Source organism: Tursiops truncatus, chromosome 18, assembly GCF_011762595.2.
Source record: "Tursiops truncatus isolate mTurTru1 chromosome 18, mTurTru1.mat.Y, whole genome shotgun sequence".
Taxonomy (NCBI): Eukaryota; Metazoa; Chordata; class Mammalia; order Artiodactyla; family Delphinidae; genus Tursiops; species Tursiops truncatus.
Genome location: NC_047051.1, coordinates 15,603,405 through 15,619,997, shown reverse-complemented (window position 1 = coordinate 15,619,997; position 16,593 = coordinate 15,603,405). Strand labels below are relative to the sequence as shown.

General features: G+C 40.2%; 1 protein-coding gene across 13 annotated transcripts in view; it reads right to left on the bottom strand.

The window, feature by feature from the left end:
* Positions 1-2,838: 2,838 nt before the first annotated feature.
* NEK5 (NIMA related kinase 5) overlaps positions 2,839-16,593 on the bottom strand; it is a 56,243-nt gene continuing 42,488 nt past the window's right edge. For 3 of the 13 annotated variants that reach the window (XM_073795115.1, XM_073795122.1, XM_073795124.1), the window contains 3 exons: positions 13,099-13,209; positions 11,883-12,020; positions 2,840-3,594 (listed from right to left, as the gene is read on the bottom strand). In XM_073795115.1, the coding sequence (XP_073651216.1) occupies positions 3,482-3,594; positions 11,883-12,020; positions 13,099-13,209 (362 nt within the window). In that variant the 3' untranslated portion in view covers positions 2,840-3,481. Of the gene's footprint in view, positions 3,595-6,481; positions 6,677-10,745; positions 11,053-11,881; positions 13,210-16,593 lie in introns of those variants that run through there. The other 10 variants (XM_073795117.1, XM_033843812.2, XM_033843806.2 and 7 more) reach the window with 8 other exon arrangements.

Genomic DNA, 16,593 nt, shown 5'->3' with positions numbered 1-16,593 from the left:
GCTTATACATGATTTGGCCTATACTTTATGTGACCTGGAACAGCCTGTTTATGGCCAAACACACTTGTACATCTGCTTTAACCATTAAAGAGTGTCAACTCTGGGAGCTTCCCTGGTGGCACAGAGGTTAAGAATCCGCCTGCCAGTGCAGGGGACACAGGTTCAAGCCCTGGTCCGGGAAGATCCCAAGTGCCGCAAAGCAACTAAGCCATGCGCCACAACTACTGAACCTGTGCTCTAGAACCCAGGAGCCACAACTACTGAAGCCCCACGCGCCTAGAGCCCATGCTCCACAACAAAAGAAGCCACTGCAGTGAGAAGCCCGCACACCACAATGAAGAGTAGCCCCCTCGCTGCAACTAGAGAAAACCGTGTGCAGCAACAAAGACCCAACGCAGCCAAAAATAAATTAAAAAAAAAAATGTCCACTCTGAAGATAGGGATAAATGATCCCTGTCCTATGACACCAATGCTAAAATACTCCTTCAAAGATGAGGGTCCCTTCCCAGACACCAAGGTCATGTTGACTCGCTGTGTATGTGCTAATGGCTCTTTTGAAACCTTGAAGGAAGGTACCCCTGTAATGTTTGATGTTTGTTCTTTGTTCTGATAAGATATAAAACTGTACTGAAAACCATGCTTCTCCAGAGGGCTTTCTTCTTCCTTGGTGGAGTCTACGCTCCTGGTCTATAGTTCGCAGTTTTGCTTGAATAAAACTCTCTTCTGTTCTTTATTATAGATTGTTTATAATTGGCATCGACAGAAGATTTTGATAAAGCCCTTAAAGTAAGTATGCTCAACAAGAGAATTAAAGCACAACATCCATTTTAAAATGTTTTTAAATTATGGGAAACAATTATGCAAGAATGAAGCAAGAACATATAAATATAAGAAAAATAATTATAAATATTAGGAAATATGTAATCATTTAAGTTAAAAACCTAATAGATGATACCCAGAGAGAATTGGAAAACAGTATTCAAGAATTCACCTAGATTGAAACAAAGAATAAAAAATATGAAAGGGGACTTCCCTGGTGGTTCAGTGGGCAAGACTCCATGCTCCCAAGGCAGGGGGGCCAGGGATCGGGAACTAGATCCTGCATGCATGCCGCAACTAAGAGTCTGCATGCCACAATTAAGAACCAGTGCAGCCTAAATAAATAAATACTTTTTTAAAAAATATGAACGTACAACTAGGTGTTATTGGGGACAGATTGGGAAGCTCTAGAATCTATCTAATGGCAGAGCCAAAATGGAGGGAGTAAGAAAAGCGATATTTGGAGAAATAATAGGTAAAAAATTTCCAGAACTAAAGAAAGTCATGAGTTCTCAGAAGAAAGTGAGCCAAGGAGGATAAAAGATAAATCCAGACTTAGAGATATCATAGCAAAACATAAGAATGAAAGAAGAAAAAGTACGTTATGAAAGTACTAGGGAGAGAGCACATCTATAAAGGAAAAACAATTAGATGATAGCAGATTTCGCATCAGCAATAATAGAGACCAGGAGAAAAAGGAAGAGGCTGAGAAAATTCTCCCCTCCCTCCCTCCCTCCTTCCTCCCTCCCTCCCTCCTTTATTTGCTAGACAGGTTGATTCCAATGTTCCCATGGAAAAACAAGTAAGACTAGACAGGAAAATTATGAAAAATGAAAGCCCCCCAAACAATAAAACATATTATAAACATGTTTATAATAATTAGACTAGAAAGAATAGGAATTGGATACAAATACACATAAAAATGTTGTATATCATAAAAGTGGCACTTCAAATTGGTATCAAAAATAAAGATTTTTAATAAGTGGTGTTGGAATAAGTAAGGAGTTATTTGGGGAAAAAATTAAGTTGGAGCCACACTTTACAGTACAAGTAAAATTCAAGATGAAAATATTTAACTAAATAGAAAACTAAATCATAAAAGTACTAAAAAAAATTCTGGTATCATTTTTTATTAAATGATAAATCTAAGTAAACAAAAGTAAGAAATTTCCTCATGGCACAAGTCACTATAAATACATCAAAAAGCAAACAAAAAACGGGAAAATATTCTTGAAACATATCACAGCTAAAAGACTAATTTCCCTAAAATACAAAAAGTTCCCCAAATCAACACAATGTTAATAGCCTAAATTTTTTAAATGACTAAGGCTATAAATAAAACTGATTCCCAAAGGAGGAAATAAAGATGGATCTTAAGCATAAGGAAAGGCAACCTTACTCATAAAAGAAATGCTAATTAAAACAAACCTGAAATGGCATTTAAAATCTATCAACTGTGCAATGATCCGTAAGTTTGAAAACACACTGAGCAAGGAAATGTACAAGGAAACAGGCACTTCCATACCCTGTCAGTGGAAATGTTCATAGGTGTAACCTCTGTGAAGGGCAATTTGACACTATCCAATTACAAACGTACATACTCTTTGACACAACACTTTGCTGTTCTGGGAATTTAAACTCTCTATATACTACTGTTTGTATATTATGATAGGTACTCAAGATACACTGTTAAGTGATAAAAGGAAGTTGCGAGATAGTATCTACATTATGAAACTGTTTCTATAAAAAAGAAAAGGAATATACACATACCAAGATAAACAGATTTGCTTACATTTTAATGGAATTTCTCAGAAGAAGTATGCACAAGAAGCAGGTTGGATTGGTTGACTCTGGGGGAGGGAACTGTGTGGCAGAGGTAATGAGATAGCAGAAAGACTATGAAAAGAATATACCTTTTGAATTTTGAAACATGTAAATATATTACCTATTTTAAAAATAAATTATAATAATTTTAAACTTCAAAGGACTCCAAATTTTAGAACTAATTAGAGAGTTCAGTGAGGTTACAGGATACAACATCAATAGTGTTCCATACACTAGCAGTAGCCAAAATGTAGTAGGAGAAGAATGACCCCATTAATAATGGCAACAACAACAAAAAAGTTAAGTGGTATCTATATCATGAAGAAAACTACAAAAATACTGAAGAATATTTTAAAAGGCATAAATAGATGGAGAGCTATACTATATTCATGGATGTTAAGACTTACAATCACAAAGATGTGAATTCCCATAAATTAATCAACAAATGTAATCTCATTCTCATCAAAATCCCAACAAGCTTTTTCATGACACTTTACAAGAGAACGAAAGGATGTATACGTTGAGTAAAAAGCAACAGCAAAGATAATTTTGAAGAAAATGATATGGAGACCAGAGGAAACTGTGAGGACTAGCCATACCAGATATCAAAAGGTACAATAAAACCATAGTAACTGACAGAATATCGCTGATGCAGAAAGGGAAAACAAAGCCATTGGAAAAGAATGGAGAACCCAGAGACAAACCCATGTATATAAGAAAACTTGGTCTCCTTAGCTGGGTCTTTGAGGCTATAGTCTATGCCTCAACAACAGCATTTTAACTTTTTACCATTTTTACTATTTCCCGTGCTTCATTTAGGCATCTAGGTATGACCTACTTACGTATCATCATCATCAGATCTTGGTCCTGGTTGTTCTTCATCTACTTCAATGTCAGAGGCCACTTCTACCTTCCCCTCTTCTTTAGGAAGCCATTGTTTTAATGGTCCCACTGTTAAATGACAGAAAGAGAGATTAAAGCATCCCAGCCTATACATCTCGAGAGGGACATATACTAAAAATCCTATATTGAACATCAACCACAATGGTAAGACCTTTGAATAATTTCCATTAAAACAGAGAATAGACAGGTGACAACTGACACCAACTATTCCGCATTGTACTGAAGGTAGTAGGCAACACAAGAGAAAGAAGTAAGAAGAATAAGGATCAGAGATGAAGAGACAAAATAATCCCACTTTGGGAGTAGATGCTTTGATTGTATAGAAAATTTAAGAAAATCTTGTAAAAACTTAAGACTTTCCAACATTATTGCACTACCCTTATCCTTCGTTGTTTTTACACCCAGTATTCAGTTTATGGTTACGGTTAATCACTGATGTCTGCAAAGAAAACCCAAAGCACACACCCACAATTTTATCTTTTTGGTGAGGGGAGGAAGGAGGTGAGGGGGTGAATTAATTGTTGTTATTTAAAATGTACTTTTGGGAATTCCCTGGCGGTCCAGCGGTTAGGACTCCGTGCCTTCACTGCCAAGGGTGTGGGTTCAATCTCTGGTTGGGGAACTAAGACCCTGCAAGCCCCACGGCTCAGCCAAAAAAAAAAAAAATCTTGACTCTTGTGACTTCAAATAATGCCCACATACTATTAAATACTTTGCAAACATTAAAAAAACAATGAGGTAAGCCAGACTCTTAAAAATTAAAATTAAAAAAAAAAATGTACTTTTTTTCTCTTGGGAAAAAATCAGAATGAAGGTAGTACAATATTTAATTTCTTTATAGAAAGCAGCATCCCCTCAACAACTCTAAGATTCCAATGATTATGAGATGCACATATTTTATACACCAATAGCAAAGAAAATGTTCCCAATAAAATGGGACAATGTTTTCTTAGCTCTTATATATATATATATATATATATATTTTTTTTTTTTTTTCGGAACGCGGGCCTCTCACTGTTGCAGAGCACAGGCTCCGGATGCGCAGGCTCAGCGGCCATGGCTCACAGGCCCAGCCGCTCTGCGGCATGTGGGATCTTCCCGGACCGGGGCACGAACCCGTGTCCCCTGCATCGGCAGGCGGACTCTCAACCACTGCGCCACCAGGGAAGCCCAGAATTTATATTTTATATAAATTACTATAACAACTCTTTTAGTCCTCCCTAAGCATACATTTTTAATCTTATATCACTCTTGTATATTCATAAAAATGAAAATATAGGTGAAAAAAATTGGATAAGGTATAACTAAAATTCCTCACATTCACAGTATTACTCCTCTGAATTGTTATTTTTTAACATATCAATCAAATTATTTTGGATCCCAATTCAAAGAGACCATAATAAAACAATTCATGAGACAATCAAGGAATTCTGAATTACTTTTTGAGTCGATGTCTGAGATTTTTTTGTTTGTGGTAAAAGAAAAAATAACATAAATTTACCCTCTTAACAATTTCCAAGTGTACCGTACAGTATTGTTACCTATATGCACATGGTTGTACAGCAGCTCTCTAGAACTTTTTCATCTTGCATGACTGAAACTCTACTCCCACTGAAAACAACTCCCTATATCCCCCTCCCCCAGCCTCTGGAAATCACCATTATACTTTTTAAGAATTTGACTCCTGTAAATACCTCACCTAAGGGGAATCTTGCAGTATTTATCTTTCAAGACTGGCTTACTTCACTTAGCATAATGTCCTCAAGGGTCATCTATGTGGTAGCTTGTGACAGGATTTCTTTCTTTTTTTAACACTGAATAATCATCTATTGTATGTATATACCACATTTTCTTTATCCATTCATCCACTGATAAACATTTAGGTTGCTTCCACATCTTAGCTATTGTGAATAATGGTACAAATAATGGTACATGGGTGTGCAAAAACATCTCTTCGAGATCTTGTTTTCAATTTTTTTGTATATATACCCAGACGAGGGATTGCTGGATCAGGCAGTTCTATTTTTAAATTTTTTAAGGAACTGCCATACCATTTTCCATAATGGCTGCACTATTTTACAATTCTACCAATGGTGCATAAGGGTTCCAATTATTCCACATACTTGTGATTTTCTGGTGTTTTTTTTTTATATGGTGGCCATCGGAATGAGTGTGAGATGATAGATCTTTGTGGGTTTTGTTTTGTTTTTTAAAATTTTTATTTATTATTTTTGGCTGTGTCGGGTCTTCATTGCTGCCCGCGGGCTTTCTTTAGTTGTGGCAGTGGGGGCTACTCTTTGTTGTAGTGCTCGGACTTCTCATTGCGGTGGCTTCTCTTGTTGTGGAGCATGGGCCTCCAGGCACGTGGGCTTCATTAGTTGCGGCACGTGGGCTCAAGCTGCTCCGTGGCATGTGGGATCTTCCAGGTGCAGGGCTCGAACCCGTGTCCCCTGCATTGGCAGGCAGATTCTTAACCACTGTGCCACCAGGGAAGCCCCTCTTTGTGGTTTTGATTTAAAGTTACTGATGATTAATGATGTTGAGCATCTCTTCATATGCCTGTCAATGATGTCTGTTTTTTTCCCTACAAAAACCTTGGTGCAATCAAGAACACTGTTGAGACAGATTTTCTTAAAAGAATCCACAAAAGAACTAAAAGAATTTACAGAGAATTTAAAATGCTGGTTTCTTAAGTTGGCTTTAAAATTATGTAGAGCTAGCCTACTTTCAACTACCACTTTAGGAATTTTGCTAAGTATGTCTACAATAGTTAGCTTTTCCAGAATAATAAACTACCATATAACTTAGTGGCTTAAAACAGTAACCATTTATATAGGTTATAGCCCAATTCTGCAGTTGGGCTATTTGGGCTGGGCTCAGCTGGTCGGCTCTTCCAGTCTCAGCTGGGCCCCTCATGGCATCTGCAGTCACTTGCCTGGCCACCTGGAGGTTGGCTGGTCTAGCATGGCTTCACTTGGGATGGCTTGTCTCTCTGTTCCACACGGTCCCTCATTTTTCCAGCAGGGCAACTGGAGCTAGTTGAGAGATGGACAGGATTCCAAAAGAAAGAGCAGAAACTCCTTAAATACTCAGATTTGCCACACCATCACTTCCGGTGCATTCTACTGACCTAAGCAAATCACAAGGCCAGTCAAGACTCAAGGGAAGAGGGGAAGAAAAACATTTAATGACAGAGGAGCTGCAAAGTCATACTGCAAAGGGCATGGATACAGGGAAGAGTGAAGGACTGTGCTCATGTTTGTAATTTATCATAACATACCTTTCCCACACAAACTGTACAACCATCTGGTTCCTAGGTGTCTAAAGAGTATTTCACTTTAGTCTCCAGGAAAAAAAAAAATCCCTATCCTCTGTTAGCAAGTGGGATTAAAAATAGGAACTTTCCTCCAAAGGTGGAATTAAGAGCAAAGTGTGGCTTTTTTATTTTATTTTATTTTTTTGGTAAACTGTTACATGACTGCTCATGTACACACAAGTAGAAATCTCACCACACTTACATTTACCTATTTAAATCAACATATTTCATCCCAAATCATAGCCCATGTTACTTCCTAAAGCGCATTAAACAAATGAAATAGATTGATATATCTCATCTATGAGGTAGTCTGGCTAATTAAAAGCAAGCCAGAGTATTCCTCCTGGTGTGGGAATTTGACAGTTTTTGTTTTCCTGTCTAAGGAAGACAATTTTAGGAGACTCTTATTTTTGTTTAACAGAAGAAAGAATGAAAGGCTAACTACAGAAATGTAAATCAGCTGTTATCAGGATGTGCAACTATGATGTTACCAAGGCAACTGTGTGGCCCGAAAACTTACACTAGAAAAATAGAGGTTACCTTCCTACCAAGGATTCCCTTGGAGTGGTTAAACTATAAACAAAATTACTGACCTGAATTAATTATGCACATGTAAAAAAATACTTCTCTTTGAAAGAGTGTCACTCTTACTAGTTAGATTCATTTAAAAGGATTTTGTGAAGTCTTGCTATTTCAAACTTTTTAAAATTAGCACAAATTAAACATGTACTTGATAAACCCTCATTTTTATTTATTTATTTTTAATTAATTAATTATATTTATTTATTTTTTTTGCATTGGGTCTTCGTTGCTGTGCGCGGGCTTTCTCTAGTGGCGGAGAGCTGGGGGCTACTCTTCGTTGCGGTGTACAGTGGCTTCTCTTGTTGCGGAGCATGGGCTCTAGGTGGGCAGGCTTCAGTAGCTGTGGCATGCGGGCTCAGTAGTTGTGGTGCACAGGCTCACTAGTTGTGGCTCGCGAGTTCTAGAGCGCAGGCTCAGTAGTTGTGGCACACGGGCTTAGTTGCTCCACGGCATGTGGGATCTTCCCGGACCAGGGCTCAAACCCGTGTCCCCTGCATTGGCAGGCAGATTCTTAACCACTGCGCCAGATTCTTAACACAATTCTTAACCATTCTTAACCACTGAGGAAAAGTCCAAACCCTCATTTTCAAATGGAATTTAGAGCTAGAAACATCAAAGGAATTTATCTTCAAGGAGTTGGATATTTAAGCTGAAGACTGACAAACGATATACGAATCATGCTTAAATGTACGACAACGAATCCTTAAATGCCTTTATAAATTGTGTCTATTACACCTGTAATCAAAGTTATTAAAATCTACACATGCAGAAAGTCTTTACAAAGACTCCATAGAGCTGTAAGAATAATTAGCCTTGCAATTTCCTTATCCAACTTGATAGCAATACAAATATTGGCAATCCCATGCCTTTACATAAAGTGATAGTAAAAACGTGCTATGGCTGTATTTTCATTCACAGAGACATGGTGGGGCTTCCCTGGTGGCGCAGTGGTTGAGAGTCCGCCTGCCGATGCAGGGGACATGGCTTCGTGCCCCCGTCCGGGAGGATCCCACATGCCGCAGAGCGGCTGGGCCCGTGAGCCATGGCCGCTGGGCCTGCGCATCCAGAGCCTGTGCTCCGCAACGGGCGAGGCCACAACAGTGAGAGTCCCGCGTACCGCAAAACAAAAAACAAAAACAAAAACAAAGGCATGGTGACTTACTAAGTTCTGGGCATTATACCAGGTGCTAGGGATGGAGAGGCGGAGTGGGGTGGTGATCAAGACAAAGCTCTCAGAAGCTTATAGTCTAGTGAGGAAGAAAGATATTAAACAGGAAACTAAAGTGAACTTTACTTTTATGATCAGAGAATTACAGTGTCTTGTGGGATATTAAGCAGGGAAACCAAACTTAGAGGAATGCAAAGGAGACGTGCCCTGATGTTTTCTCAGGCATTTAAAACAGTGGCTCCTGGGGGACTTCCTGATGGTCTAGTGTTAAGACTCGGGCTTCCACGGCAGGGAGGTGTTTCAATCCCAAAAAAAACAAAAACAAAAATAAAAAACAGTGGTTCCAGGCTTCTCTGGTGTTGCAGTGGTTAAGAATCTGCCTGCCAATGCAGGGGACATGGGTTCGAGCCCTGGTCCTGGAGGGTCCCACATACCACGGAGCAGCTGGGCCCGTGCACCCCAACTACTGAGCTTGAGCTCTAGAGCCCATGAGCCACAACTACTGAGCCCGCGAGGCACAACTACTGATGAAGCCTGCCCACCTACAGCCCATACTCCACAACAAGAGAAGCCACCGCAAAAAGAAGCCACCGCAATGAGAAGCCCGCGCAACACAACAAAGAGTAGCCCCCACTCGCCGCCAACTAGAGAAAGCCCGCGTGCAGCAACGAACACCCAATGCAGCCAAAAATAAATAAATAAATTTATAAAAACGAACAAAAAACCAGTGGTTCCTTGTCAGTGGTACACAGGCAGTAGTTTAATTGAGATCCAGGTTTTTAATAGCAATCTCTAAAATTTCAAATAAAATTGCTACTGCATCTTTTTATGGCCTGAATTTAAATGATAACCATAATAAGGAAATGTCTTTCATGCCTTTAACCAATATTTGAGTGTGAATGAATTTGAGTATGAGACTGAATTCATGTGAAATTGTCAGAGGCAACTAACAGAGAAAAGACAGAGAGACCTTAGACAAACTTGAGGATTTACAGAAAGCTTATTAGAATTTTTTGGATTAAAGGGAAGCATGTCAATCAAGTTACAGGCTCTTCCACTCATTCATTCCAATTATTAACTGATTAAGAATCTCCTATATTCCAGACACCTTTGTAAAGCCCTGTTCGGCAATATAGCGAAAAGCAGGGAGGGAAGGGTATCTGCTGATAAAACATCAGAAATGGCCGGGAGGTTGCATCAGAGTGAAATCTTACAGGAGGAATTACTTTGGCAAGGGAGGAGTCTTTAGAAAGACTCACCTTTCTAAACTGAGGGAGAAATATTTGCTGATGGAGAAGTGCTAGCAGCCCTGGTGCCCGGAGAGGCCATCCGATCTTGAAGGCACTTAGAGTCTGCAGAGTCTGGATTTTATCCTGAGGGTATGGGAGAATCTTTTGCAGGATTTAAAAGGATTTTTAGGATTATCTGGCAGGGGTGCAGAGGGAGAGGTAAAGAAAGAAGAGATGACCAGAGACAGGAAGTCAAGCTTGCTACAGGGATAGGAAAGATGGGTGAGGCCAACAACACAGTGAGAGGCTGAAAGAGCAGAGAAAGCACAGCTGGGGTGGGAGGGGATGCCTGCACCTTTAGCAGGTTACAAAAGAAAATACCTACATTTTGCTTTGAATGCTACCCTTAGAGGCAAGTTCCTATGTTTAATCCCACTTGTTAGATTAAATTACTCATATATGCCTAATGTAAAGCCATCAATTTGAAAATGCAGTAAGTTCATGAATTAATTAATTTGGTATGCAAGATCAAATGAAGTTTTCTATGACTCTCTCCACGAAGCACAGGAACAAACCCAAGAAGACAGATCATAGTCACCAGTATGTCACCATCGCAGTGTCCTGAAAGATGGGCGCCCCCCTCCTACCTGGTCTGTGGCCCCAGCCCTTGGCCTCCAGGCCAAGCCAGGCCAGCCCAAAATTTCTTCCCCACCGGCCCCCAGCCCCATCCTTACAGATGATGTTTCTATCCCAGGATAGAAGGGGAGGGAGCAGACATGCAATCACACTGCCGTCTGTGGTTTGAAGGTACTTGAAAGAGAGCCTTGAAGGCAGGGAGGCATTTCCTCTCTCTCTCCCCACTGCACTGCCACCCCCGCCTTGAGTTTTAAGTGTGGCAGCTGAGATAAGTAATAACACTGAAGGACTTCATCTACTCAGGGACTCTGGTCCCTTCTCCAGCACCTAAATTTTAGTCATACCGTCTTTTTTTTTTTTTTTTTTTGCGGGGTACGCAGGCCTTCCAGACGCGCAGGCTCAGCGGCCATGGCTCACTGACCCAGCCGCTCCGTGTCATGTGGGATCTTCCCGGACCGGGGCACGAACCTGTGTCCCCTGCATCGGCAGGTGGACTCTCAATCACTGCACCACCAGGGAAGCCCATACTGTCTTTCTCAGTCTCTCAGGCCTGTGGATCTGCAAGTTCTCCCCACCTGAAATATTCGTTCCTCAATAAAATGCTGTCAATTCTTTCAGACTCACCTTTCACAAATATTCCCCTTCTCTTGAGCTTCACAAACGGGCAGACTCACTCGTCAGAAACAGTCCGGTACGACTCTTGCATTATTCTCAGTGTTGTCCTTTAACTTTGTAAGCACGCATCCGCCTCCACCACCGTCAGGTTTCTAACCAGGCCTCCGCTCCGCCTCAGCCTCGCATCTCAGCAACCCCAGCCCTGAAACCTCGCCCCTGCGCAGGTGTTCTCTGTTTGATACCTGCCTGCCCCAAATGGCTTTGCTCGTAGCAGTTTACACCTGCACACCCAGTGGAGGACCAAATCCCCACTGTGATAGGAATTCCCTCGAACTTTAGAAAGTAACGGTTGGTTTCCCTTAAAGTCAACAGCAGCATAATCTTGCTAAACATTGGAGGCAAAAACCCAAAGCCAAAAAAAAACTATATTAAGATGTATTTTACGGCCCCCAGGATGGTAATTTGAGTCTGCTGAAGAGCTGTCAGAATAAACGGACTCTGTGAGGTAGCGCTAAGCACTAGCTCATCACCTACAAAGCCACTGGTCCTTCCTACCTAACTTTTCATCACTTGTCAACCCATCACATTACAGAAAATGATCCTACTCTTCTCAGAAGTTCAAGTCTTTTGTTAATGGCATTTGGAACAGGCTTGGACAAAGCAAATCAGCTTCTGAAAAGGCTTAGACACCCTCCCAATTCTCTCTCCAGGCTATTTTTATCCCCATTCTGCATTTACACCTCTGACAAAATTCCACAGGGGACTATGTTCTTAAAAGTAAACTACATACCAAATTCTCCATCGTTGGCAGAAAATGAGCTACTTGTTAGATGTGCTGCTGTCAAAACACTCATTAAAGTTCCCGGCGTTTCAAGCCGCCACTGTTTCCTGTTTTCTGGAATGCCTTCAATCACGATCACTCGGCCGTCTGAAAAGGAGCCTGGATTATTGAAACTAAAAATGCTTCTTCATTTGAGTTTTTATAAAATCACAGAATGTGAGATCCTTGGAGGTCACCTAATCCCACCCCTCATTTTACTAGCAAGGAAGCTGAGATACAGAAAAGTTTAGTGACAATATTATCATGTACTGTTGGGCAGGAGAGTCATTTTTTGCCCTGTAAACTGGCTGTTTTGGTGTGTTGACATTTCTATTCTATTTATTTTAAATTAGGTTTCCCCTCTTACTGTCTCATTGGCTTAGGATGGATTAAATTGTATTATGTTTGCAAGCCCTTTCTTGTAAATTTGATGATATGCAATATATTTTGTAATAGTATAAATATGGGTCAATTCACACACTTTTAATTACTAATCTCAGTGATATACTTACAGACTTCAACTTATAAGATGGGTATAAATTTTAGCTCTCCCCCAGCCCCATGTTGTCAAGAAGAACATAGGAAATAAGCAATAAAAATCTCCACCACCTGTAAGATCACACCCAGATATTGCTGGGACTCTCTGCTAAGGAAAGACTGTGCCAGAAGCCCAAATGAAAATGGAAGAATTTAGGTTGAAAATATCATCATATCCTAAACACTGCTAACATGGAAATAGCACTTTCGTTTGCAAAGCAAGTTAATATGTATCTTTGCACTGACTCTCTAAATCTTGTGGGACAGCTAATATTTCAGTTCTGATGTTACTGAGGAAAAAACGACCCTCTAAGAAACTGCAAGGGAGTTATTAGGCTAGCACGGGAAGGCAAATGAAGCCACCTGTCCCTCCTTGGGAGGAAGGTGGGAACCTGGATCTTTCTTCCTTTACATTCTCATAGCTACAGTGGCCAATTGTCTAGGATAATTAGTAGGCAAGTCTCTGCAGAGGTAGGGGAGAAACCAAAACAAAATCTTTGAAAGGCATTTAATACAAATCTATCGGGATTGTACTGAAAACTGAGAACTGTCAAGTCAGGGTGAGCACAAGCATTTGGGGTGAACACAGCTGCCTTTGGGGCCTCGCTCTCCTCTTGCTGACAATTCGTGCCACTGATATCAGCTTCACCCTCAGGCACAGTGGAGCAGGTGGAGGTGATGTCGGCTGTGGCCATCATTTGCAGCAGAGTCTGAGGAGACCCAGCATCCCACTGTCTCCTGTCCTCTGCAGCGGCAGCATCTGGAATGAACAACCCTGAGTATAAGGAAATAACTCGTTGATCTCAAAGCAAAGTGTGACTAACTGCAAGAAATAGTTCTTAGGAAACCTGGAGTCCATCAGCTGGTAACTTCAAAAGCAGAGAAATCAAGACCCTCAATCTAATACAGATTGCTATGGACCGAATGTTTGTGTGCCCCCTCGAATTCATATGCTGAAACTTAATGCCCAGTGTGATGGTATTAGGAGGAGGCGCTGTGGAGAGGTGATTAGGTCATGAGGGTGGAGCCTCATGAATAGGATTAATGCTCCTATGAAACAGACCTCTGAGAGCTCCCTCATCTTTTCCGCTAAGTGAGGACACAGCAAAACGATGGAATCGGGCCCTCACCAGACCCTGAATCTGCCAGCATCATGGTCTTGGACTTTCCAGCCTCCATAACTGTGCAAAATAAATGTTGTTTATAAGTCTCCCGGTTTATGGTATTTTGTTACAGTGGCCTGAATGGACTAAGACATAGATAGATCATAACTTACAAGACTGAAGTGATAAACAGGTTTAAAATTATTTCACTTTTATTAACATTTGACTGACTAGCCAATGTATTTAACACTAAAGAAATATTAACGGCGTGAATGGACAAATTCTTGAGGCATTTATGTGAACTTTAGTCAGGTTCCATAGAAACTGTTCCATTACCTTAATTTAAAAAATAACTTGTGTTATCATTTTCTTTATTTATTAGTATGTTTCATTATAAGAACTCTGGAGATCAGGTAAGTAGAAGAAGGAAACAAAAATTACCACAACCCCACTCTCCAGAGACCTAAAATTTCAAAATTTCCTTTTCGCATATAGTTTCTGCTTCGTTTTGAAACAAAAAAGGGGCCAAATGTTACACACCCTTTTATAACTTGTTCTTTTCAATTAGCAACATACCATACCTGTATTATTGAATATTGTTCTACACCACCATTTTAAAGAAAACATGGTATTCTGTTTCATGGATATATTATAACTTAACTAATTCTTTTTGCTGGATTTTTAGATTGCTAGAATTTTTTACTATTATAGACAACACTTTAATGAACTCATTTGTAGTTAATTTTTTTGACATTTATGATTATTTTCCCTAGGTAAACTACTGAAAATGACAATGCTAGGGGCTAGTATTATAATATTTTCTTTACCAAAGGCTTTCACTGTTAAAGCTGAATCTATTACTAATTTATTCTGTGATTTTTTCCTATGTATTTTGAATAGCTAATTCTTCCCTAGCCAAAAAAAGAAATACTCACCTATATTTTCTTTCACTTTATTTCCTGACATATAACTTCATTTTTTTACATATAAACTTTGATTTTATTTTGGAATTTATTTTGTTGTATCATCATATAGGGTCTGATTTCACAATTTCCCCCAAATTGTTAACCATTTGGTCCTAGAGCATTTATCTGAGTAATTCTTTCTTTTCCCATTGACTTATGATGTGACTTTTAGCATATGCTAAATTATGATACATACTAGAGTTTGTCTAAACTTTCTCTTTTTTCATTACTTTTTTTATTCTGGTGCTAGTATCACATTGTTTTAACGACTATAATTTATATAATCCAGTTTGATATTTGGAAGGGCAAGTGCCCCTCAATGCTCTTCTTTTGTAAATTTTTTGGCTAGTTAAGAATCTCCAAGATCTCCTCACACCAGAAAAAAATCCTATTGTGCTTTTGATTGAAATTGCCAAAAATCCATATATTTATTTGGAATGAATATTTCCAATATAGAACAGTGTTATTTCTCTACATTTATTCAAATAATCTTTAAATACCTCAGTAAGGTTTTATAGTTTCCTTCATATGCTCTGCACGATTCTTGTAAAGTTAATTCCCAAGTTATATGTACACACACACACACACACACACACACTCACACACACACACACACTCTCACACATATCTGCTGTTGTTACTATAAATGAGATCTAAAGACCAACTGGGGAAACTATTTGCAATACGTATTTCAGGCAAAGGTTCAATTTAAATGAGTCTCATAAAGAAAAAAACAAACATGCCATTTTCAGTAGAAAAATGGATAAAGGATGTGAGCACATAATTCACAAGAGAAATACAGATGTCAATAAACACATGGGAAATTGTTCAGCCTGAATAGTAATTACGGGAGCCCAGTTTAAATTAAGAGACCGTTTTCAGCATCAAACTAATGAAGTGATTTTTAAAAAAAAATCTAAAAATAAGCATACATGTCTTTTGAGACTTATAATTCACTCTCCTCTTCCCAGAGGAACTCACGCAAAGAATAACCTTTGATTTGATTCTTTTCACTGGAATTGCTTACACTGAGGCCACTCAGGGCCCTTGATAACCAAACCCTGTGGGCTGTTACTCAACCTGCCTCATTTGGTCTTTCTCTTCCAGTTGATACTGCCAAGCCCTGAGGCTCCTTCCAGAACGTTCTCTCCTTCTTTGGCTTCACTCTCTTCTGATTCTCCCAAAACTTGTTTAAACAATACAAGCGCCTGTCCTAAGCTCCATTTCCTTCTCACTCCAGTCCCAGTGCCTAGGTGTTTTCCACCACCATCAAGGTTGAAATACTGTGCATATGCTAAGGAAGCCCTGATTTGCCCCAGAGCTTTGGTCTTACTCAGCTATCACCTTCTAAACACCTCCAGCTGATGCTCAGAAAGACCTAAACTCAACATGTTACGAAGTTAAACCATTACATTATCTCTACTGACCTCCCTCTGCGTGACGTATGCACCTGTTTGGCTGGTGATAGCCTTGTCCATCTGAATTAGAAGACTGGGACCCTCTTCTCTTCCTCAGTCCCCACACTCAGCAGTTCACACCTGGTGTCTATTGTCACTGCACTGCCCTGCCCTGTGCACCTGTCATTTCCCACCTGGACCAGTCTCCTGCCCTCAGGCCTGCCCCTCCACGCATCCTTCACACGGCAGCCAGCGTGATCTTTCTCCATCACGAATAACATTTAATTCCCTTTGACTGAAAGTCATCACACAGGATAAAGCCCAAACTCCCTGGAATGCCAAGCTGTGCAGGAGAGGTACCCCCGACTCTCCAACCAGCTGGCACTTGAGCAACGATTAGTACTGGGGCTCAGAAAGCACGTTTTGTGCTTCCTTTCTTTGGCTCATGACAATTCTGTGATTCTGAGGGCAGACCCAGGTTTCATTCATCTCTGAGGTCCCTCCCACCTAGCACAGTCTGGCAGAAGGGAGATTCTCCACAAGATGCCTGCTGAATTGAATAAAGATTTTTCCAGGTGGAAATGAGGCAAAGTGTATGACTCCAGGAAGAGGAAACGGAGGCGAGCCAGGGTACGTGAATGCTCACATAGCTGCAAGGGAAGATGGGGCTCCAGCAGGC